We start from the raw sequence: 27,550 nt of genomic DNA on the forward strand, positions 1-27,550 counted from the left end.
TGTGTATTTCAAATCAGTATTTATTAAAATAATGCAGGATCACAAAATCAACAAGTAAAATTTGCAAGTATCACAACATAAGAACATAGTATAATTTTTCCTCGCAGCATAAAAATAATATGTACACAATTGTACAGCTCCACCAGTCTAAGTTGTAAACAGCGACAAAGAAAATGCCATGAAAAATATCAATTCCTCAATGCAGCAAGCCTAAAAAATACAATATCATTCAGAAATTAATTTTATATAAATTAAAATACTTTTTAACATTAAATATTTTACTGCAAATGCTAAGCAAGAAACTAAAACAATACTCGTCTAGTGTATTAGAAGATTCTATGTTTCAGTAGAGACAAAAAATTAGCAATGAATATGAATTTCTAATCATATACGATAGTCCATAAGAAATCATATGTTTTTGAAATAGGTATAAATAAATGGTACATGTTACTGCAGAAATCCAGTACAATGTCTTCACATGTTGATGGAATCGAATGGGGATAATTAGAAACACAGAGGAGTGAAGGCCGTCGTGGCTGGAATATCGAACGACAGACAGAGGCTGAAGTGGACATTTTTGTGATGAAAGTTCAGCTTACAATCTATAGAGGTATAGATCAATTTTCTATAGAGGTAGACGTAGTTCCAAACGATAACATTAATTGTTCACTTCAATTGAAGCCAGGACACCATAACTGAACAGAAAACAATTTTGGAATTATACTTTAAATATAGGTTTAATCAAAAACAGAGAGAAATTTATGACAAACTGCTGGATAGCCTCTTCCACAAAACTGAAGAAAAGAACCCAGTCATTAAAAAATACCAAAATATTCATATACAAAAACAATCCACATGTTTTCAATTGGAATAATAATATGAAATAGTATTATTTTGAATATATCCTATTAAATTTATTGATATCCTATTCAAATAGAAAGGATATCAAAGATAACCATAAAAGATTAAAAGATAACCATATTTAATCATTTATTTACTTTTCCAACTTTATTCACATCAAGGGCGTTTATAATTCTATCTATATTAAGAATGCTTCAAAGCTGCTAATATGAGAACCTCTTATAATAAAATTATCAACCTGATTTATCCTCAAGTTATTTTATCTTATATGAGCCCTTCTAGTGAATAATAAACATAACATATTTTTAAACTAAATATTAAAATGTACCATTTAAAGAGTTTTCATTTATATAAAGATTTTTTTTTAAATAAAACATTATTTAAATATTAAATAATGTTTATTTTTATATGTGAAGATAATGCATACAGTTAATATAAGAATTTTGAAAGACAATACTACATGCTTTAAATGACATCTTAATTATTCTTACATCAATATATTTTAATAAAATGCCTTCTACAAATCGTTATTACCTTCGTGATAATGCATCCTCTTCAGAACGTGACCTATCAGCTGAAGCAGTGGATAATCCTTCAGTTGGAACTGATTTTGCAGCAGCCAACTGATCCATTATATCTAAGCCATTTTCTTCTGCAACTTGTTGAATAAGACTATCAACCTGCGCCAATGGAGTAGAAGTTGTAGTTGCACTACCCATAGCATCTTCAACCACCTAAAAATAGTAATTCACAGCAAAAACTTTGAATATAAAGGCAATAAATAAGAATATTCTTTCTTAATGTTAAAGTTGTTTATAATTATGCTTTGTTACGTTATAAAAGCTTTTAAAGGGTTATAAGCCGAAAATGAAGTTATTAAATTTACAAAATTTATGGAATTCAACTGATCAGTCTTTTCTATAATCTAAAACAAGTAAAGCTGACCTATGATGCTGTCCAAACATGTATGTCTCAGAAGAAAGAACTAAAGAGAGCCTAGATCTTTGGTTAACTTTCAATGTAATTAAAAAAAATTAATTTTGCACACAGTACATCTATCTCCAGCCAAAATTCAAAAAGAAAGAAAAAAACACTAACTCGAGTATTAATTTGACAGCACAGTGAGATATTTATTATTCCCACAATCAGAAAGGCTTTATTTATTTATTTAAAACTCCAATTTGGAGTACTTACATGATTACTTACATAAATTTATCAAAGATAAAGCAAGTATTTAATTTAGCTAAAAATAATTGAACATATGTAGGTATTTTTTTTATTGAAAAGCAACACAAGTAAGAAAAACCACTGTCGGAAATCAACTATTAGAATACTTACCAAATCACAAGAAAAATATTCCTGATTTTCTAAAAATATTTTTTTTAAACTAAATTTTAATAATCTTTTTAATTGAATAAAAATGTATTGTTAGTGCGTATTAGATATCAGATCTCAAGTTTCTACCACAAACATTCAAAAATTATTTCTGAAAGCAATATTTCTAATATTTTCAAAGACAACAAACATACGTTTCTAAATACTACAACAAACGTTCATAAAAAATATTCAAATTATGCATAACCCATCTTCATAATTCATATGAAGAAACTTAAAACATAAGACACATTTCAGATTTCAAGATTGAAGTTTCTTGCAAAAATACAAGTAATTTGTTTAATGTTTTAATAATAAAACAGGCACCAAATTCAGTCAAGGTTTTTATTTTTGTACCTTAATAGCGATAGAAATACATGGTGTCTTGTGACTTTAAAAAAGATTATTCATCACACATACGGTACTCGAACTAAATTAAATAGTTTCCTTTCAATTTAGCACATGCCCACAAACAATTGCAAGAAGATATATATTGAGATTCTGAAATAATTTTTAGTAGCTGAAATAAATTAATAATTTTATGATGATATTTAACATTTTCCATCACTGATATTGAAATTTGTATTTCTTTGTGACTGAAATCAGGGTATTTTTTAAAATAAAATTTGACCATGTAAACATTTCACCAGTATTTTTTAAGCATCTTTAGAGAAAAATAAGTACCAAAATCAAATATAGTATTTCTTAATAACAAAACTACAGTACATTACAACCCAGCTAATGAATTGGATAGTAATTAAGTAAGTAATAAATTTCATAAAATATAAACATGAAATATCATCAATAATTGATGAACACTTTTCACCAATATTAAAACTAAATTATTAAAAAATTTTATGTAAGTTTCCTTAGAAAAATTTTATTAAAGCACTTTGATTGCATATTTAAAATTATTTTACTATAACACAGTCACTAATATTTAAAAAAACATTATACCACTACTTCATTAAAATAAGATAGGGACATAGGTAAACACAGTTTGGTTATGAAAACCATGCTTATTTTATTAAATGCATAAATAAAAATTTGATTCTTTATTTCAGAAATTATTCCAAAGTCTTTCAGTTTTCTCACTAAAAAACTTTTCCCAATTCCTTATGTTGTGCTAGTAATGAAAAGTTTCTATTTTGCTAAACAAGTTTATTAGCTTTAAATTTAATTACAATTTCATTTTCCATAAAGACATCAAGAAATCAGATAACTTTCTTTGCCATTTGCAGCTATTTCTTTAACCATGTGTTCCTTCAAATGCATGTGATATTTTGAATCAGCTGATGATGATATTCTCAATTCTTAGGTTTTGTTTCTGAGTGGATTGCACTAGACTGCTTTACACAGTCATAGTCTATGCCTTGTGAAATATGATATTTCATTCAAATTTTCGACTTCAATATTTCCATCAATGCTGAATCCTATTCTACCAGATGCTTTTACATGAAAAATAATGAAAATCATCTCCGACACTCTTTACAGTTTTGTACATTTACTGTCTCCAAAAAAGGGGTTAAAAAAATTATCTCATTTCCCTGACAAAATTCTTGATAGTGAATGAAGATGAATGATTATCATGAAATAAATCTATGCACTCCATGAGAAAAGCATCACTCTTATCTTCATCATTTTATCCTTTCTAATGTAAGAACAACACAGAAAATGTTTCATTTTTTTCACACTTACTAATTTTCTTTGCCAAAATATTTTTTTTAAACTAATGCATACTTTATTGGAGATCCATTCATTGTGTATTCCAATAGTTTTAAAAAAAAGCTAGTGACAATCTGAACATTTTTCTTTACGTTATATTTTTAGATGAACCATTCACTGTAAGCACTTTTGTAAATCCACAGTAAATTAAATACAATTTTTCCTGACTTATTATAAGAAGTTCTAAAAGCTTTTTTGTGCCACAATTTCCTGCAGAAAAAACATTTAAATTACTATTGATAATTTACTAAATGATGTTGAAACACAATTAACAAATGCTTCACAAACAAACAAAAAAAGGGTAGAAAAATATACAATGATGAATTGAAGTCACTTTTAAAAACTACATGAATACATAAAATTATCCCTAAACAGCGATTATTTTTTCCTATCTAAATAAGAAAAGGAGATGAAAGAAAAAATCAAATAAATGGAGGAAATGCATTTTTCCGAATTATTATTATTTCCCTAAACTGAGATTTAAAAACTTTTACACAGACTTCCAGATTCATCAAGCCCCATTCAGAGAGAAAAATCACACATTGCAAAGAAAATGCAATCATATACTAAGACAAACCTAACATGGTTCTGTGATAGCATGATTTTTTTTTCCCTTCCTTTTCATTCACAAAGAAAAAATGAACAGTTACTAAATACTTTCAATAATGCTATGAACCTTGGATAGACACCCTGACTCCCAAAATTAATTGGAATGAAAGGCAAGAGGAAAAAAAAATTCAGACTTACATTTTTTACACAAAATTTTGATTTCAAGAACTGAAAACATGCCAAATATGATGATTACACAAGTACATAATTTAGAAAACTTTATTTTATAGTAGGATGTGCATGTTAAGATAAAAAATAATTGGTAATACTAAAATAAAAAAGTTTGTTTAAAAAATCAATATTGCAAATAATGTTATAAAAATTAATAAGAATTTACTGCCATCATGCATTTCTAAAAATTGGAAGAAACACTGTGAACATACAAAACAAGAGTTAACTGATGTATGAAGACAGTCATGGTAAAAAAAGTTGGGTCATTTTAAGCCATGTTTCAAAAAATAAATACATACTACAATATGAAACAAGAGAGAAAAGATGATTCTGTAGCTACTATGTTCTAGTAAATTTGCTGGTCTTCAAAAATATACTTTTCTTTACACATGATGAGGAATTTTAGAAGTTAATGTGCATCTTCTAGGCAATTAATCTTACATTATAGCTCAGAAACGATACTAGAGTTTCTCATAACCCAATAAGGATAACCCTCATTAATATCAAAGGGAAAATAAAATCTTTATCTAATGGTGACATCTCAATTTGACAAATCAATCCTGAAGATTGACCCATTTGTACTTATGCAGTAACTCATATATTTAAATTGAAATTAGCTTTACTCCTTAAATCGATATTCTACTTACACAAATTCTAAATTTTAAAGTGACAAATTGATTTCATTTGATTTTTTAAAGCCTTAAAATGCATAGAAAAATGCTCTATATCATTCACCTGAGATGAGGTTGCTCACACTGTTTTCTATATACTGCAAACTTGATCCACTCAATAAATGCTAAGGTAACTAATTAAACATGCCTTTTTCTGAAGAAAATGGCTTTATATCAAATGAGATATACGAAATTAAAATTATCACAATTTCAAATGGAAAGGAAATGTTGCCGATACGAACACCATTCTCCACATTAGTAACCTCAAAACTGCACTCAAAGAAATTGCATCCAAAGGTATTTACAACCTACTGCTTTGCTATATCATTCCAGTAATTTGTACTACATTCTCTTCTTCTTGAGGCATGCTACATTCATTATGTCTGTAAAACATTTATTACGTTGGAATGTTTATCCATTATTTTTTATGTAATTTTTACTGTCCTGTAAATTTCAACATACCATTAAACTACATGTGTGTATGCACCAATATTTTTATTTTTACAATCATAATGTAAAATCTCCCGTTTCCCTAACAATTTCTAAAAATCAGTAGATTATAAAGTCGATAAAAACTCACAGATGTACGGACATCAAGATCTTCAAACTGCTGTTCAAACTGCTCCATCACAGCAGACACCTAAAATAAAGCAAAACTTTTAATTATAGCACCACTATGATACACACACTAAACAACTGTAATTTTAAATTAATTCTTTAGGTAAATAGATAGTATAAGAATTTCAAAAATTAAATCATCTCTATAATATATACAATATGCACCAAATCTGAATAGACGCTTTCAGAAAGAACCAACAAAGGGACAGCACGAGGTGCAAAATTGAATTCTAGATGAGATTTAATATAATGATAGTACACATTTAGAATTTTCTTTCATGAAAATATTAAAGAACAACAGAAAGCCAATTTCGAGAAATTGGCCCTCAAACGTTCAGCATAACTTATATAATAATAATATGTCGCCGTTGCTGAGCGGCCAAATAGTATAGTGGATAAGACGCTGGCATAGCATTCACGAGACCCGAGTTCGATCCTGGACTAGCATTTTTTTCTTTTTTTTTTTTTCTTAACATATTTCAAATTAATTTAGAAATACACAAACTGTTTTAATTAATATGTTTTTCATCTTTTAAGCAAAATTAAATATTTATTCTCCTAATTCTTGGATTATAATATACTTTTTAGAAGAATAATAATTATAAATACGAATGTATTTTCTTAAATATTCAGAATTATTTAAATTAAATTAGCAATTTCAAGATGGTTTCAATTAACATGATAGTCGTTTTTTTATATAGAAAAATAAATGCATTTTCTCTTAATACATAAGTTATAAATTATTTTTCGAAAAGAAAATAATTATGTCCATTCATATGGTTCTTGAATTATAATTTAATTTTTAAGCGTTAAAATAATTACACATACTACAAATAATTTCATTAACTATTTTCACCTGAAAATCATTAAAAAATTTCAATTTCTGGATTTTTAATAATAATGAATTGTTTGTTATGACTCAAACTAAGTTATATTCATATCGTTAATTAAGGAGAGCAGCTGAAATTAATAAAATTATATCAGAAAACATTCTCAATATTAATAATCGAAAAAGAAAATGTAGAAAGCAGGTGTTAAGTAATGGAATGCGAAGGAAGGTGGTTCAGAATTTTTAGTAGCATTACATGGCTTGCTTTATATACTGCCCGATTTTCTGGAGAAAAATAAATATATTTTTAAGATAAATGAAATTTGTTTTCTATTCAATTCTTCTAAGATTTATCTTGTGGATAATCATTATTTATCAATTGTGCAATATGTCAAATAATATCTATCCTACTTCAACTGTTTTTACATAATTACCATTCTGGGTCTTATATGTAACAAAAAATTATTGAAATATTTTTATGATGTCAATAATTTAATTAACATTTATCATCATTTAATTATATTTAATAATTTTTCATGCTTAAAAATAAAGTTATGATTCAAGTATTAGGTGAATAAACATTTGTTTTTGAGAGAATTTTCTTGAAAATACCTATTTTTGATTGATAAAAGTGTTACATATTAATTAAAACTCTCTGAAATTTTATTTAAATATTTAAAAAAGAACAACGCGTTCATATCTTCGCTTTTTTTTAAGAAAAAATTATAACTCAGGTGTTAAGAGAAAATATATTTATTTTTCCATACAAATATGAGTATAATATTGGTTGAAATCACCTTTAAATTATTAATTTAAAGAATTATGAATATTTTAAAAAACGCATTCATACTTATAATTTTCTTCTAAAAATTAAATTATAATCCAATAATTAGGAGAATAAATATTTATTTTTGCATAAAAAATTAAAAACATTAATTACAGTGTTTATAAATTCTTAAAATTTATTTGAAATAATTTAGAAAGAAAACAAATAAAAGCAAAAAGATAGCCTAGACGAAACTCGGATGTCGCAAATGCTATGCCAGCGTCCTATCCATTATATTATTTGGTCGCACGGCAACGACGACACATTAGTATATAAGCTAGGCAGTGAGTTTGAGGGTTATTTTCTTGAAATTGACTGGCTATTGCTTCTTTAATATTTTCATAAATGAGCATTCTAAAGGCATACTGCAATTATACTAAATCTCATCCTAACTCAATTTCCCATCTCGTGCTCTCCTCTTGTAATAATAAAATGCAATAGTTAGCTAAGGTTTCAGTTTAATGAACAGAATTTTTTTAATTTTTCTATTTTTTGAAATCTTGAGTATAATTTTATTTATTAAAATTTCAGCATTTACGTGTCATTTTCCATTAGCAGATAAAATATCTAAAAGCAGTAAACACAGTAAAAAAGTTTTTTAAAAAATGCATTGCCGAAAGTCGCCGTTCGTCGAAAGTCAATGTTGATTAATGCATCGCGGAAAGTCAATGTTGATAACATAAACCAGAGACAACAACAGCTACATTGACATAAAACAACATCGAATTCAGGAACTTTATAACTGGGCCCAAATGTTGATAAAAATAAAAGATAAAATCACTTACTTCTTTTCTGAGAAAGGCAATTTGAAATGAGGAATACTGTTTCAATTGAGATAGAAACATTAATTTTCAAAAACTATCACGTATGGAATGGTAAAAATTCATTTCTTCGTATAAAAAGTTCATCATCAATAGAAATTATCTAAAAAAATTTTCTATTTCTAGAAATTCTTTACCATGTTCCATTTTATACAGCAGTATGCTGGATGGTAACAGATATATTCAGTTAGTTTTGACGAACATTATGTCTGAAATATGGGATAAATTGACATTTTCAATACACACTCTATAGATCTTTGCTGACGAATTAAAAAAAAAAAAACCTTTATGTCACATGTGATGAATTCAACGCATATGAACAGATTGTTAAAAGAATGCAACTTTATATAGTTGTCAAAGTGTGCATTTTGGGCAAGACTTTAAATACTTCGACTAGAGTATTTATTATCTATCTATTTTTCTTTTTTAATTTAATGAAGGTTATTAAATATATTTTCTAATTCTGCCTTTTGAATAATCTTTCGTATTATGTACGTAACACTTGCAAAATATGATGAAAGTGTTCCTCAAACTACGGTCACAAGTATAAAAAAAAATCGTCAAGTCAATGAATTTGCCTTATAATATCCAGAGGAAATTATTCAGAGAGAAACATGAAACTGCATAGATAACTAATTGGCACTTTCTCGATATGGGGGATTTTCATATATTTCGGTACCTTATTTGATAAAATTCTTCAACTGGAAGTATACATCTAATTGCGATAGTTAAGGAAATAAATACTTTTCCACTTTTTTGGGACACTCTATATATTATGTGATGATATCTCTTAAATCCTAGTTGTTGTTGTTTTTAATTTTATCTTAAATTCGTTCTAAAATGTTCTCTTATTTCCTGATTAAAATCCGACTTTCTTTAATTATTTCTAACATATGCTCTAAAAAATTGTCAAGTTGGTAAATACCAAGCCAGGAGTTAAGGGATAAATATCCCTAACACCTATGCATTCCATTCAAAAATACTTAAGGTTCCCTTCCCTAAATTGATGTCTCAAAAAAATTCCTATCAGAATCTCATAATAAAATCACTGAAGGAAAAATTTCAGGCACTCTGCTCTAGAGATCTGATGCGCCCCTGTATACAAATAATGCTCCCCTTGGAAAAATAAATTGAATTTCATTCCAAAAAGGAGGAATTTTTTTTCACCCACACATCTGCAAAATTATGTTTACATACGTCTATCACATTGGTTAACCTCTGACAGGATGGCACTTATCACCACAATTGAAAATCATTATTTTAGACAAGGTAATATAGGTGTTGTCTCTATAATCTTTAAAATTAACAGTTAATGAAAAAGAATAAAAACTATTACAAAAATGATACACCTTCAAGATCATAGCCTGAAGAAAAAGCCTAACACTAAGAAACACCTATAAAGGTAATTGAGATATGTCAACAGAATAAAGTAAAGCAATGAAATACTTATGTGCATCTATTAGTATTGGTCTAAACAACAACATTTTTTTGAAAAATAAATAAAATAATAGTAAAACAAAATTAGGCAATAATGTAAAAAAAAAAAACAAATTATTCTAAAGATAAAAATTAGATAAATTATTTATGTCTGAAGAAACAAAACATGAGACTTTTATCTGCTTACTTCTTTCTTAGAATTATAAATAGTATCAAAAAAATTATCGATAAAAATGGGGGAAAAAATGTTTTTAAAAGTGAAAAACATAAAAAAAAATACCTTTTTAAATTTTTAATAAAACAAAATGCTTCAAATCAATTTTAGATATTATTTTCTGAAGGAAAATACATTATAACAATCACATCATTATCATCGAAAATAAAAAATTTCTTTTTTCTGTCTATATTTCTGACAGTTATTGATAAAAAAAATACAATTTTTAATTCTTCTGCCACTATTTTTGTCACCATACAGAACATTTTTAAGCCAAATATGGGAATTCCAAATCTAAATCTAATGTGTATGCATTCAGAATTTGCTACTACAGATAATATCTTAAGGAACATTTACCTTTTGAAGATCCATGGAATTGATTGCTTTATCTAAAGCTTTAACAACAGAACCCATATTTTTAGTCACCTTTAAATATATATAAAAAAAAAAAAAATATTAGCAAGAATCTTTTACAAAATATTTTTTAATACATAAAGCATATGGAATCAAAGAATATGCACCCTAAAAATACAAGATAATTATGGAATAAAATTAAACTCTTTTTGAAGCTACAGGGAGAAATTTAATTCCCTTGATATTCAATTCCATCTCTCATTTCATTTTAGCCCTTTTGTCCTAATGCTTTTTGTTATTAAATATAAAGTGCAGGAAACAAAATATAAGAATCTATAATGAAATGTATAGAAAACTTAATATGCCTTTTTATACTTAAAAACAGCAAAACATTAATGATATTTAAATAAATAAAAATATACTATTAGTCAAAATAACATCAGAACCATTTACAAGAATTAATAATGAATGTGAATTTGTTAATGAATGTGAGCCCAAAAACATCCCATACATTCTAGTTACAGTAAGTATTTCATCTTTAAATATTACAATTAATGTTCAAATAAAAATTTTAACAAGCATTTATCAGATATTCACCACAGACTTTTCAAAAAACAGGATATGAAAAATTGAATGAAAGCTGAAGTTGAGAATATTTGATATTTTCCAACAGTAGCTCACATTTTACAGGAAATAATTTTATTACTTAGAATTTTTAATAAATATTTTTAATAAGGTAAAAATCAGAAGAGAAAAAGTATAAAACAGATTTATCTCACAACTAACAGAAAACATTAAAAGAAATATAAATCTGCCTGATGTCTGAAGTACTTGTAAAATACTGAGAACTTTAATAGTGCATGAAATTATTTTAATATAAACCAAAATTTGAACAGATAATAAATAATAGATAATAAAAAATAACAGAATAACAAATTCAAAAATAAAGAAATTTGAAACAATTTTTTGCTAAAAAAATTATTCAAAACAACTGAACCAATTGCAAAAACTATAACTAATGATAAGAAGAAAAATTTTGAAGAGAATGCAAAAAGAAGCATAGACATGGAAAGATCTGTGCATGTTGTGCATTTGTTTGCATGGAAAGGATCAGTGCATGTAGTTTTACTGTCATGCAAAGCAATTTCTATGCATGATTTCAGTTCTCCCACAGTAACATACAAAACAGGTGTTAAAATAGAATCTATGACACATCCTAATGAAATGAAAGCATAAGAAATATTTCAGAAGATTTCGATAATCACATGTGGAACATGCATGTGACATTCAAATACTCATGAATGATTGTGAAGATGCTTCACAATGCCTTGCAAGAAATGGCTTCCATACAGGTGTTAGCCTAGAGGTCACAGAAGGCTATTGTTGCATAAGTAATCAAAACTTTAAGCTCTCTTTTTTATTGTGTTCAGAATTTTTCTTACTGTAGATGTTTACAAGGACGTTAAGTCATTTGTAATCGGTTCAAATGTTTTGAATAACATGAACATGTAATTACATAAAACAAACAAAGATAAATATATATATATCATACCCCTTTCATTGTTAAAGCACTTTGAACTTTAGATGAGACTGCATCAATTTTAGAGGACATTCGCAGATAATTCAAAGCTTCATTTTTTTTACGAATAGCATTTTCAGCATAAATTTTTGCACCTTCCATATTTCCTTGCTGAATTGCCTAAAATATTTGTTAAAAGAAATTTAAATATCCTACTTCTAAATATAAGTAAAGGATCATGCATTTAATACTGAGCATATATTAGATCCTTATTTTTGAAATAAAATTAGTTGAATAATAATTCAAGCAAATAATCAAAGATATAATTGTACACACTAAAAAATGAATTACTAAAAAAACATGGCTAAAATAAATTTAAGTGCATAAATAGTATATAATAATTAAATAATTAAGTACATAAATAAAATAAATTTAAGTACATAATAAATTTTAGTACATAAATATATATAACTTTGAAATAGCATCCATAGTAGCAAATGTTACTTGAAAACCAAAATCACTTTTTATGAAGAGAATAAATTACTTTTATGAATAGGATCCAATAAAATCCCCCAAAATATTACCATGAATGGAGTTACAAAATGATTTTAACAACAAAAAAATAATCCACATCAGAAGCAAAATAAAATAATGGATTAATGCATTTAAATAGCTATCAAACAATGTAATATTTTTATATTTTGCAGCTATCAAACAATGCAAGATTTTTATATCTTGGAATAACTTTTGCGAAAAATTTTATTGTATATTCATGATAAATCTTTCTTCTTATAAAACTGTTTCAAAATTTAGTACTGCTTGCTTTTGCCTTCTTTAGATTACTTTTAAACTAAAAATCTTCTAGTAGGTCAAACTTTATCATCAGCCTCTAAAACAGCACAATTAAAGAAATCGTATCACATTCCAGAAACTTCCCACTTTTGTCCTATGTGTCCTCAGTTTGATCAATGCAGTGGATGCCTCACTTGTTTGCAGTTTTTGCTCATGTTCTGCCAAACTATCAGATGTGGTGCTCAACGCTGTAAAAAGTGTGGTACCTATACTTTTGAATGGAGGGCATCAAACGGAATATTTTCAAAAACTTATTGCCTTATTCTACCCAAGGAATTACTTCAACAACTGCACAATCTGAAGATTTAAATTGCAAACTATAAATAATAAAATGCTGTTTTGTTATAAAATTTCAGCTTCATATTCACACTTTTAGTGCTAATAGTATCTTACTATTTTAATTCGTTTGCAAACAATTGATTGTTAAAGTCGCTCTGAATTTTTAAAAAGCCTTGTATTTACTTTTCTAATTTTCAACTACATTTGCCATTGATTTGGCAACTAAATAATTGTGAAGTTTGCTCAAAGATGGCTTTAGCACACTCTTTTTTGTCAACATGTTCAAAAAACCTACATTGTTTTCTTGTTGTTTAGGCTTCCACCTTTAATTAGTAAGAAAATTGCATCGATTAGTTTAGTTTTGTTTTTATCCAGATTTAAATGAAGAATGAAAAGCACATTTCATATTTTACTGTACTATTTTCAAAAATGCGGGAATGCATCACAAGGATACAAGTTATGTGCCGTGTATGGGAATGAAGCCTTGAAAGAAAGGCAGTGTCAAAATTGGTTTACTAAATTTCGTTCTGATGAATTTTTCACTCAAAAATGCATAACGATCTGGCCACCCAGTCCAGACTGAAGATGGAGAGCCATTTCAAATTCCTTATCAATTCATATGGTCAAAGCACAATCAATGAAATAAAACAGCTTAGCTAAGAAACTCGATTTATGGGTCTCTCATCAACGTAAGGAAATTCATTTCTAAAATGCCCGATTACTGGTAACGAAAAATAGACAACATTAATCGAAAAAGATTGAGAGTAAAGCTGGATGAGCCAGCTCAAACAACAACAAAGCTGAGATTCACCAAAAAAAGATGCCAGTTTGGTCGGGTAATAAAGAAATTCTGCATTTTGAACAAACTGAGTGATGCAGTTCCTGGGTTCTTACTCTTATAAAAGAAAAGAATTTAAGAACTTTTTTTAGAGAATTCAAGGACCATAAAATTAACATAGTTTAAATACAGAAATGTAAATGAAAAACTAAATATTTTCACTATTAATGTTCAAATGATTTTTTTTTTTTTTTGTTTACAACTAAATGCTTAATTAAAGAGCACAAAGGGAACTTATGTTCATCTTCAATTAATAAGCTAAAACTTACAGCTCAGAGGTTTTCACGATCACATTGTAAGCGCAATTAGCCACCACACAACAATAAATAATGCAAATTCCTCACTAATTACTAATGGGTACAGACTTCACAAACACATTCACAATTTAACTGAAACAAAATTCTTTAAAAAAAATGTTCATTCCATTAGGATCTCTTAACCATACTTTCGACCAGCGCTTTGCAGAAATAAGGGCAGATAAACATTTATTTAAACAACTGGAATGGAAACAATGTGCCGTCAAAATATTCTAAATTTACATTTTAAATTACTTTATTTAAGTTTTAATTCTAAAATTATTCGATTCTGCTATGCATTGAAAATTGCTATTATCTTCTATCTTTTCCACTAGTTTATCAGCGGATTTCTGCGGTGCAAAAAATGTGTGCAATGACTGTAATCTTAGCTAGACCATTTTTTCGACATATTTTGAGCAAATTCTTAAACCAGACCAATTCTTAACTCCACCGCCTTTTGTTCAATTCAACTGAAACCAAATGTTTTGAAACAACATGTTTCTACTTTTTCAACCTCAATATTTTTATTTGATAATGATTTCCTTTCAACTATGGTCAGATATTAGGATTGTATCATCAGAATCTAAATCACTTCCCACAATTTCTGATAACACTTTTGAACTTTCTAATATTTTGATGAAAACTTATCAATTCGATTTTTGGATACTTTAAACTCCTCAAACTCTTGACGGCAAACCACAACATTCAAAAAGTTGGTCAATTCAATTAATATAGAATCATGGTTTTTTTCCCCCTGGAGATGTTTGTAATTTATAAACGCAGAAAGAATGGCTTTCATCATGTTACAGCAAGATTTGTTCGGCTTTTCTTCTCGGATCTCAACACTCGTACTTTTGGCAAGTACAAAGTTTGAGAAGGAGCTTATATAACACTTCATTAATGAAAGTACATATTCATATTTCAAAACTGTTGGCTATTTCACCAAAAAAAATTTTTTTTTCTGATAAATAAACCTTTTTAAAGCTCATCCCCATAGAATACCATATTAACTTTTCTGATATTGGCATATGAATTTTTAATTAAAAAATCAAAGAAATGCTATTTACAGTTTTTAAATATTCAAGAACATGAATTTTCATGACAATGAAAGTTTTCAAACAGCCAGTGACCATCTTTTTCAAATCCTGCGCAAAAGACGGTAAAAGTGGATAGTCCCTATAGAAGAATACGAAAAATGGTTGGATAATTTTGGCAAATGATGAGTAAAACTTCTGTTTGACAGGTAGGGCCTTTGCCACATTTAGCAACAAATTTACATGATTTAGATAAGACTATGGTGTTATAAATGCTCCTTTTCAATATATAAAATTAAATTGTTCCTCATTTCGAATGCTTATTCAGCAGTAGCTGCATTCTCTAGATACCTAGGTTCTCCAAAAACTCATGGAAAGTTTCATATTCTCTAAAAATCTGCAGTATCCTGCTCTCTCCTTGCTGGAAAATGTTTGAATAGATAACACACATTAGATAAAAAGAAAAAACCAAGGTTCAAAATCCCATGCAGGCTACAACTAGCCATGTTTCCTAACAAAGTGAGAGGTGGTGGAATTTCATCATTGAATAAATCAAAAATTTCCACTTCATTGATGGCTTATCCATCGAGATAAAATCTTTCTCAGGTCTAATTTTTTGCAGGACATGAAAGTCTTGGTAAAAAATCCTTGGCTGTGGAATGGTCCATTAAAGTTAAAGCCACATATCCAGTTTCAGCCTTGTGGTATTTTCTTTTCTTTTACTTTTTGCCATTCCAAAACAAAGCGCAATTTCATTTGTTTTGTTTTAAGGATTGACTGAATTGTCATCAAACATTAGACTACATACATTAGGATCAACCAAACACATACCCTAAATGTACAGAAAAATGCCAAATACAAATGCATCCTTACTAGAGCTATACGAATAATAACTTTCCCCATACTTCAAAGACCATTTCAATTTCGCATCTATGAAAACGTAATCCCGTATGTTGCATCCCCTTTTCCCTCCCCTTCAACCTACACAGAGAAAAAAGATTGGAGATTCACAACTTTTTTACATCGCTTTTCTGTTGGTAGAATTCACAAGACACAGCCATTTTATTGATTTAAGTTATTGAGTTGACAATTGAAAAAAAGCATCCGAATATGCATACGAAAGCACTTTGCATCCGATTATGTTTCTGGATTAGGGGTGGAGAGGATGGGGTGAAAACGATAAAGCATCGGGGTTTTTTTTTTTTTCCCTTCCTTTAAATAAATCTGAGAGGAGCATTTTAAAACGAAAAGCTATGGATATTAAAAGGATTATACAATGAGCTGCCGAATGGTAAGATAGCTCAATTATACCAGGAATAGATTTTAAAAGTTTAAATTTGGAAATTTTCCAATCTGAATGAAAATTTTATAAATTACATTTAAAGATTGGTTAAACAGAAGGAATTTTCAACTATAACTTTTAAACTGATGTTTGAATTATTCTTCGAAGAATTCACCTTTGACGAAAAATGACAATAGGAACTTTTCTATCTGTCCGAATTTTTGAACAAAAAAAAAATCCTATTCAAAAACCATAGTTCTACGACTTCAAATGATATAATAAAATAGTTAATTGTCAAAAAAAAAGTGATGAAAACAAAACTTAACTAATTAGAGTATTATCCCCCTTATCCTCCGGCATAATTGAGGTCCTTGAATTCAGCATTTTTACTAAATCTATCGTGTGGTGCTTGGTGATTTTTTTGGCAATTAAATCCCTTGCATTTAGCAATAGGTATCTGAAAACCGAATTTGTGTTTTAGAAGAGTTATTTCAAACCGGCTTAAACCAAAATTTGAACAGAACTATAATTGTAGTCACAAAATCACATATCAAATTTGATGTATTTAAGTCATTACGTTTTTAGCAGCAATCGTTTTTACATGAATGTGAAAGCACAAACAAAGAGAAAGTCAACCCCTTGACAGATTTGTTTCCCGATTTGATAGGTATTCATACTTCAAATGCTAAATTTATGTATCAACTTTTATCCATCTTCTTCATTTTGCATTTATTGTGTTTATATGTGAACAGTCAGGTTGAAAGTCTTCGTTTAAACAGACTTTTAAAGATTACAAATTTCGTGTTTAGAACATATACCAGTCAAGTTCAAAGAAACTCTGAGTTATCTTTGTCACAGACATATAGACATAATTCATAAACCGTATTTTTCAAAGTCCAAGAAGTCTCAAACATGGAGATTCGACAAAAAGTAAGGTTCACATTTTTGAGGATTACAATACTTTCTTTATACTTTGTATACAAGAAAGTAAAAAAGAAATAAATTCTTACAAAGTGAGGGCCAGTTTTCGAAAACCATTAAATAGTAGTTTTCACAAGCATGACCATCAGAAAATGTATTCAAACCTGAACATTTGAAACAAAATGTTAGTTCCAAATTTACTTCTCACCTCTCTGTTCTTCAAATTGATTATTATAATGCCATCTGAAATCATAGAGCAGCATTTTTAGAATATAGTAGTCATTTTTTTCGGTAGACAGATTGAAAATAGAATGTAAAGTTCATTTGTTTTTCAAAAACTTTATATACGTCTAACAAAAAAATCAAGTATTTTTGTTGTACAATAAAATAAAATTCAAGGAATTTTCAAGGTCCATTGGAAGAAGTTAAAGAAATTGACTATTCATAAGGGTTCTGTTTTCCAACATAATAATGCAGAGCCCCACATATATTTGGTCACTTGGAAAAAAATATTGGAATTAGAGTGGGATGTGTCCACTATATCATTTCTGCTGAGATTTGTTTAAAAGCAGAAAAATTAGCTCCAAATATACAAGCATGTACTGAATTGGTTAATAAAATGAAGAAAAGCTTATTCGCTAACCTCTTTAGCGAAGACTCAAAATACATTGGTGTTTTAATGATGTGGTTCTTAGTAAAACATAGAATGGGTTTTATAAACTTGGTACTAAAATGGGCATTTTAAAACAATTGTATGCGAGATCTGAATTCAGTGTTAAAGAGATATTTTTAATAAAAGAAGATGTCCCTGCTGTGGAAATATCTTTATGTCAAACAGCAATAAAACAATCCCTTAGTATCGGATAGGGCTTCAAAAAATAAGACTACAGATTTTAATGTGCACAAATAAGTGTGCTTGTCGCAAAAACCAATTGCTATGCAATTCAAAGTGTCATCAATATTTAGATTGCACTAATAAGCATGTATAATTTTATCATATGTTTCGCAAATTCATTTCCTTAATTGTAATAATACGTTAAACGGTTTAATTTTTTGTATTATAGTTTTCAATTGACTGATGATTGATTCTATGAACTAATGTGTTGATTGTTCGCTTATATTAACTTGATTCTTTAGATATCAAAAATTAAATAAACATTTAATTTAAGCATAGAGAAACATTGCTGTTGTTCGAGCAAAGACCTTATTTTCATTTTAACGAGTGCCTAGTAAGTAATGTACAGATTAACGAGTGTCTAGTAAGTAATATGCAGATTATCTAGATAATTCACAGATTACCAAGGCAACCTGAGAAATGAAACAATTTTTTGCACTTAAAGGATCATCTTAGTTAATGTGTTGATTAGCTAGCTAATCTGCACATTAACTGATTTCTGCACTTTAGTGTAACATACATAAGTAACAAAAGTATACATTAAATCCTTCTGTTAAAATCAAAACATTTATATACAAAAAAATTATAATAAAACAAACCTTTTTAATTTTATTTCTCTGCAATTTTTCATCCTTTTCAGCTCTTTTGGACAGTCTTTCTAATTGTTTGCTGCTAAACTAAAAGTAAAACCATAAAAAAAAAATTGAAATCTTTAAATTTCAAACCAAATCAACTGGATTCTTATACAATTAAAAGTATGACTTTTCATGTATTAAATGTGTCTTTATATAAAAATTATGTTTTTCATTCAAATATAGAAACTGTTTCAAAATTAAAATGAAAAAAGTGTTTTTAACTACATTTATATATTTAACATGGCACTTTTGTTCAAAATTTTAAAATCATGAAATAGAAAAAAAAAATTTATAAAATACATAATATGGTGTCAATTCATTTCACTATAGCAAAACTAATGAAAACTAGCACTCTTCATTTCAAGAAAATAGCAAAATTAATAAACATTTACTTAATCGATCATGAAAAAAACTTTTTTAAATGCAACACCTTTTTTTATTCATTTTTCATTACATTATTAAAAAGCTGCACATGCAAAAGAAATCAATGAGATTACTTGCAACTCATGCACCTACATTATAAGTTTAAAACTAATGTTTCCAATGCTCCATTTACTTGCAAATTGTTAAATATTGATTAAAACTGATCAATTCATATATTTTTTCATTACAATTTGAATCATTTTTACAACACACTATAGATATATTTTTATTAGCTTATACAGTTATTTTCTCTTTTCAAAAGTAATAAAGCAAAATATAATAAAATAACTTTTTGATTAATTACTTAGAAATTGAAGAAATTGCAGTTTTAGTTGAAATAGTATAATTCTTTCAGTAAAATAGCATTATTGGCTACAGCATGCATGCCCCTTTAATATATACTATACAACAAGAATGTAAAGATAGTGTTTTTCATCAACTCAGTATCAGAAAATGAGTATTTTAAATATGCATAGGCTATTATATTAACAAAAAGCTGAGGAAATAAGTATTCTGCAGTTGATGCAGATTCAATACTTTGTTTTTCAGAATTAAAACAATAATACAATATCTTTACATTCTATATTATTTCAGATGATCATGCAAATTTCAGATCCTACTTATTCTGCATACAAGCATTATTTTATTATTTGACATATTTTAACATTCTAATTTTATTAAATGGAAAATAAATATATATATATAATTTTTTCCATGTTTTTCTTCATGGTTGCAATATCTCATCACTTCAATTAACGATCTACTCATGAGAATCCTAGACAAAGCATGCTTAAAATATGAACAATTAAATTACCTACTATGTGAATACAAAACTGTCATCAATTCTACGCCTATCACATATGTATCTAACGATAATGTTCTTGAGCTATCAACACCTTCTGTATTTGTATAAGAAATATGAGAATGTGGTTTATTTAATTTCAACAATCTGGAACTGTTAGTCAACAAAAAAGACATTTGTATGGTGAAAGACTTCATGAAGATTTTTGTAAAAGTTTTAGGATGGAATACTTAGGTCATTTGAGACAAAAATACTAAGAAATTTTTTTTTTTTTAATTCATGGAAAAGAAAGAGAAAAATAGCATTTATAGAGAAAACAAAATTAAAAAGAATCTGCTGGTCTTTAGGAAAAATCACCGACATTTTTTCCAGAAACAATGGTGTTATTCATCTTCTTAAAGTAAAAACATCTAATGGCAAAATCTTATGTTCTGCATTAAGATTGTATTCTTTTTAAATCAATGCAATTTTCTGCAAACCTTCTTCATCACCAAGCATTAAAGGCTACAAGAGAAAAATTTTTAAGTATCAAAAGTCTAAGAAAGCAAGACTACTGTACCTATAGATATTAGAGATTTTAACCAACAAGACAATCAACCTGCACTTAAGAAAACCAGTTGTGGACATGTAAGCAGGACTATTAAGCGAACAGATCTTTGAACATAAATTTTAATTTCAAGATTTAAATATCAATCTCAATAGGTGGAAGAATCATAATATGCAATTAAATTTAAACAAACAATTGAACTCAATGATTTCTGTAAGAATGCAAGTGATAATCAAAATTAAAAGTATACATATTCTTAAAAATATAAGTTTAATTAAAATTCTTCTCCAGAAATTTTGAGCATTATTTTGTTAAAAAAGTAAATTTTCTTTGGTCCATATCTTTATTACAGATTAAAAGAATTTTATAAACCAGTATTTCAGTAATTGCAGAAATTTTATTTTGTCATAATAAATACTAGCACTATATCCTACATTCAATTCACAATAAGAATTGGAAAAAAAAAAAAAAAAAAAAAACCTTGTAAGGGGAAAACTGCCAATTAAATGTGGACATTTCTATAACTGTTATATATTATGTGCTTTTTACAAAAGTAAATCACAAGATTTTTTGCAAACAGAAACATCAAAATTAATCGTAGATAGAAGGAGTATATTATCGCAGCTCAATACAGTATGCAAATGATATACTGAGAGTCTTTAGATAATGTAAACATAAATTTCCATTTTAATCTAAAAATATTTTCAGTCTGTAACAGGAGAAAATATAATCCCATTTCAAAAAATCTGGGAAAACTAGTGAATTAAAAACCAAGTATAATTTTCCAAAATATTTTTAAATTGATCGATATCGAATATATTATACATATTTCTAAAAAATTTCATTTGTGAAGAAAAAAGTACATATTTTCATCTTTTATAAGGTTCATTAATGTAATTTTTTCTATTACATCAATTACATACAACCTGATTAAGTCACATTTAAAAAATTAATTTTAATTACATAAAGGAGGGATTTAAATTCAAAGAATTACTTTACACTACAAAGCATTTAAGTTTTTCTTTGATAACTGAAAGTTTAATATAATTTGAAATATAAAACATCTCTTCATTTATCTTTTTAAATATCTGAAATATGTACATTAACAAGAGTTGCAGATGAGGAAACACCATCAGAAAGAAAATAGTAAGTGGATTCTAAAAATTTAGATAATCTGTTCAGTGATTGATTAAATATAGAAGTTATTCTTTCTAATCACAAACTTCCACATATTTTTTTTATTATCCACTGAGAATAAGCAGTATTTAACAGTTTGTATAGCCTCTAGATTATCTAAATTCCATTATATTCATCATTCTGTTTTTATATCACCCATACAATTTATGTTTTAATGTAAACTCAGAATAGCATATTTGTTCTAAAACAATACTCAAGATTTCATAAATCTGAAGATTCCAAGCATGAGAAAGTATTAAAGCTACAATAATGGTCATTTCTAAATAAATCACCCTGTTATTACCATACAAATTACAATACAAAAGAAGATATTAAAATATCATTCAGCAAATAATATTTAGTACTCACTCGCAGCTGAAACAGGAGATCTGAAACAAAAATCAAATTTCCTTAAATGATTTAAAATTTTAGATTTTAAAATACTTTTCAGACACTGTAACAAATTAAATTTATATTATTACAATTGTCATTATTAAGCTATCACATATATAAGCACAAATTCTCATTAAATTAAAAGAATATATCTTCAGATGAAGTTATAAATTGAAATAAGAACATTAAATGAATAAAGCATTAATTGAAAAAAATTTATAAGAAAGCACACCATTTTGACAAATAATATAACAAAAACCTTATCAGCCATACATATAAATACAATAATTAAAAATGCAACACAGTTTTAAACAGCTTCATTCTACATGACAAAAACAATTTGAATGAAAATAAACATAACACAGAAAGAGGAAAAATGAAAATAAAAAAATTCACAATGGCATACAATGTGGATTTTTTTATTTGAATTGAGGAGAATATAAATTTACACAAAACCTTGATTATTTTAAAATTTTCAATTTTGATTTAATATTAAACTAAACACATTAAGTAGAAAGATGAGATATTTGTCATTTTTTTCTTCAGTATATATTAAAAATTACTTACAACAGCTAATCAATCAACCTTTATATTTTTTTTTCTTTCAACAAAAAAATTCAATAACTGGAAGTTCCCTAGCAATGAAACATTGTAACTCACTTTAAGAGACTTGGAGTTACTTATACATTCTTCATTGTCATTTTATTAGCACATTATTATTTCTAGCTTCTATATAACTTAGTTTTCATTATTATCAGATGCTTTTCACTTTGGATTATATTTTATAAAATATGAGTCTCCAATACCTTAGGAATTTGCACAAGAACATCAATCGTTTAAGTAAAGTAAAAAATAACTGTCTTCAACTAAATAATTAAATACATATCCTGTAACTATTTTTTATTAATTCGACAAAAGTTTTGGTGCTCTCAAAAAGTTTCAATCCTGAATAATTCACTTAGAGATATAGAACATAAAATACTGAAGGAAAAAAAAATACTATTTATCAAGAACTGAACTAATTATTTCTTACATTATTCAAGAATTCATTAGCAAAGAGAAAAACATCAAAATATTATGGTGCATATAATATTTCTTATAACATTTTTTTTCTGAGATTTAAAAAGTAACAAAGGACCGTAAGGTTTGTTAATGTCAAATCCAGTTCATTACTTTTGATACAACTTTCAATCAATACCAAGAAATTAACACAAAGAATCGTATATATGAATTTTGTGAATGTTGGAAAATCAATCACTAGCATAGATTTATTTTAATAATACAATACATGCCAAAGAATTTTAAACAATTGTTTAGAATAATTGCAAACAAATAAAGGAAACGAAGCAAGAAGCAATACTGTTAGCAAGAAACAAAATAAAAAGAAATCAACTAAATAAATCTATATATATCTTTAATAATAAATTACATAAAAAAATTATTACATATTAAAGTTGCAACAAAAGAAATAATGAAAGATAAAACTATACCTTGCATATCAGGCATGACTGACAAACTTCTTTGCAGAAATAAATTTTGAAACCAAAGACAAAGTAAACTGCGAATATAAGAGATTTAAATGTATTTAGTCATTCAATTTAACTGTTAAACGAAATACAAAAATTCACACCCAATCATTTATATATCTATTTAATAAAATAATTACATCAAACCAAAATTAAGATTTACTGCATTGAGTACCGAAAGTTTACAAGCAAAACAATGCTACTGACAGATATCGTTCGATCCGCAATATCACAGATGTGGGTTACACAATGATTCATGAGTAATTTTAGATCCTTGCTTGCCATTGGCTTGGAGATGTAACATCTTGATCATCGCTCTAATATTTGGGGCATAAATATCTTTAACTAATATAACAATTAACTAATAGGCCTATCATATAATATAAATATCTTTCGTTTATATGATGCAATTTTCTCCACTTTTATCTGTAAATAGTGCATAAAACATTTTCTACGGCATAATTTTTTAAGCAATATTTTATATATTAACGCATTATCTTTTTATGCATTTTATTTTTTAAATTTATTAAATGTAGACAAGTTTCAATTCAAAAACTTCTCATTCGCTAAAAGCAATCCGGAACTCAGCGAATATGATGAGAAATAAGCACGTTTGCCATGACCATGTGACATAAGCAGGGTGACATAAGCATTGTGATGCTGATGCATATTTGCTGTAATTGGTCTCGGAATAGGGATGACAAATGTTTTACGAACGGTTATTATGTAAGAAATATAAAAAAAAACACAAATACCAGTGATCAATAATTTTCAAAGAGAGGTATGATTCAAATCCTTGCTATGATTTTACTGGTGATATTTCGATTATAGGTCCTAGATCACGATTAGAGATGCATAATCCACAATTTTTTGAATAACAAATAATTTTACAATTGTTATTTTTAAGTATTTGTTACAAACATCTGTTGTTTCAATCATATTATTCATTAAAATTATTAATTAACATGAAATATAAAATTTATTAATTGTAATTAATAATCAACTATTTTAAGTAACGTGTGATTGAATTAATTTATCTACTTAAGCTTACTTTTTAATTTTAATTTTTTTCAAAAATATTTATTTAATTTATTTGTTGGAGTGAAGCATTTTCTGTAAAGTTGAATTTTAAAAAAAAAAGTCATTTCTTTAAAATTTTTACTTTAGTTCTATATTCTGCCAATAGAAGGCGTCTGCTGAGTGAAACATCAGAAAGTCATGTCACAAGCAATTAGAAATTATCTTTATGGGATAGCCCATTGTCAAATGTGAATATCGGAAAGTCAAGCGGAGCTGTTATCATTAAAGGGAGCAGTAACATCACACTTATGAACACTTTCCTGTGATAGCTCCACTTTTAGTGATATGATTCAATGATACGATAATTCCAAGAATAACCAGTCCATTTACTTTTCAACACATTCACAGATTTCTGCTTTTTCTCTTTATTCCCGTTAAAGGGATGGGAGAATACATACCCTGAGGAAACAAGAGAAGAATGTTTTGTGTTTCTGGCCTTTTCTCTCCTCCCCCGAAAGGGTGGGGGATCAGCCGATACCCCTTCTTTTCTTTTAGAGATATCGGCTGAGGCCGCATAATGTCAATAGAGGGAGTTATTCCTTTGCAGTTTTAGGTTGAAGGAAATCCGCAACTCTTTTTATTCCTCAACACTTGCAACATATTTGCCTATTGCAGACTTTAAGATTTTACATTAATATCGTAATAAAATTGAAATCGACTGATTTCTTTGATGTCTTTTTATTACATTCACCTAAGAATGATCGATCGTAATAATTTTTAAGCATCATGAATAAAATATTTTTATTTTTCAGTGCCCAAGGTAAAAATATCAAGAGTGAGGAAACTTGAGATTAATATCATTTGAATTTGTAGTTGCAGTTTTTGATATTTCTATTAATCATTTCTGCTGTTTTTTATAACGAAGCATTGTCTAGTGTGGAGGTTTCTTGGTACATTAACCAGGGAATGATCAATTTTATGTTAATAAAATGAAAAGAAAATTTCTTTTTTTTTTTAAGTTGATTATTTTCCACGTATTACACGATAAAGAAGTATTATGTTCTTTTTTGTTAAATGCATTTTGAAAATAAGTTAAAAAATAATATCGTGTAAATATTTCTCATATAAAATACAAGATTTTATGGATGTGATTTCATAGATCGTTGTAAAAGAAACAATTCATTGCTTCTATACAATTAGAAAGAATCATTAGATGAATGGATTATTTTAAGCATAATTAATTTTATATTCCTTTTATAGGCTTTTTGTATTCTTAAAAAATATTTTTTAAAAATATAATTTTTAAAAATCTAAAATGTATGTTTTAAATCTTTTTTTTAAGAATGGATGATGTAATATATTTTTGCATTGCTCCGAAATGCGATTCCTTTAAAATAGAAATTCTCCATTTCCTACATTGTTAAACATTTGCTACGTTGTTTACTTCTTTAAAGTATCACAAATAGGCAAATATATTTCTTTCTCCTTCTGCAGATTTTCCGCCCAGTAGGAATGCTAATTAATTCCTTGCCACCCAAAAGCAGTGTGACAGCCGTATTCACCAACCGTAGTTAAACATCAGCTGATGATTAAACGCTGCTCAGTGGTAAAATCGGTATTCTCCAGACCAAACTGATTGTCGATTTCTCCCTGTTTTGCCCCATTTTTTGATCCACGGACTTTCGATGATCAAATTTGATCAACGGTTTTCCACATGTGCAGTTCTCAAGAAGGACAACTGTTACATTAGTTTTCAAACAAACATAGAGGATTTAGATACATTGGAATTATTGCAGTTGATACCAGATAGGAGGTCGCGAATAATTTACACTGACAGAGTTTCTGATATGGATTTGTTAGATGAATATGATTTTGTTTCGAAGTACAGACTTCCCCGTAATTCTGCTGAATGCATTTTATCTTTGATGAAGGAGAAATTAAGCACCAATATTTTACGAAACAGTGCTGTAACTCCTGAGTTTAGTTTAGTTATATTAACGTCCCTTTTAAAGCAACACTAGGGCTATTTTGGGACGGACCTCGTAATTTTGAACCTCGGTCAGATGACGAGGACGACACCTGAGCTGACACCACCCTCTCCACACCACCCCACAGCAGCGGAAGGACGTTTGGTCATGACTAATTTAACATGCAACAGACACTCTTACACGACGGTTCTTAGGTGGAATCGGGACACTAACCTGAAACCCTCCGCTTACGAAGCCGAGACCTTACCACCAGGCCACCACTGCCCCGCTGTAACTCCTGAAGAGAAATTGTGTATTGCCTTACGTTTTTTTGCTTCAGGAAGTCATCAACAAATAATTGGTGATTTGAATCAAATTAGCCAGTCATCATGTTGCCGGGCTATAAATGAAATATCTAGACATATAGCTGAAATGAGGCCAAGATTTATTTACCTACCATAAAATGAATCTGGGCGACTTGAGGTATGTTTACATGAATCTCTTTTATATTCTTAACATGGGAATCCCTTTTTATTATTATTATATCCGAGTCGATTTTTGATTATAATATTCTAGAATTAAAACTAGAATCTGTAATTTGTATAATTCTTTGAAAATTCAATTTTTTGAAGCAA

General features: G+C 27.8%; 1 protein-coding gene across 2 annotated transcripts; it reads right to left on the reverse strand.

The window, feature by feature from the left end:
- LOC129959984 (charged multivesicular body protein 1a-like) lies at positions 1-24,204 on the reverse strand. Of its 2 annotated transcripts, XM_056072946.1 has the most exons (9): positions 24,069-24,204; positions 23,893-23,960; positions 22,379-22,398; positions 19,026-19,103; positions 12,063-12,209; positions 10,514-10,582; positions 5,992-6,051; positions 1,396-1,595; positions 1-210 (listed from the first exon to the last, which is right to left on the reverse strand). In XM_056072946.1, the coding sequence occupies exons 2-9, from the start codon at positions 23,906-23,908 to the stop codon at positions 189-191; spliced, it is 612 nt and encodes a 203-aa protein (XP_055928921.1). In that variant the 5' UTR covers positions 23,909-23,960; positions 24,069-24,204; the 3' UTR covers positions 1-188. The 2 variants fall into 2 exon arrangements, with proteins under 2 accessions (XP_055928921.1, XP_055928920.1); XM_056072945.1 differs by having other exon boundaries at positions 23,893-24,117.
- Positions 24,205-27,550: the final 3,346 nt, after the last annotated feature.

This window comes from Argiope bruennichi, chromosome X2 (genome assembly GCF_947563725.1).
Source record: "Argiope bruennichi chromosome X2, qqArgBrue1.1, whole genome shotgun sequence".
NCBI classification, from domain to species: domain Eukaryota; kingdom Metazoa; phylum Arthropoda; class Arachnida; order Araneae; family Araneidae; genus Argiope; species Argiope bruennichi.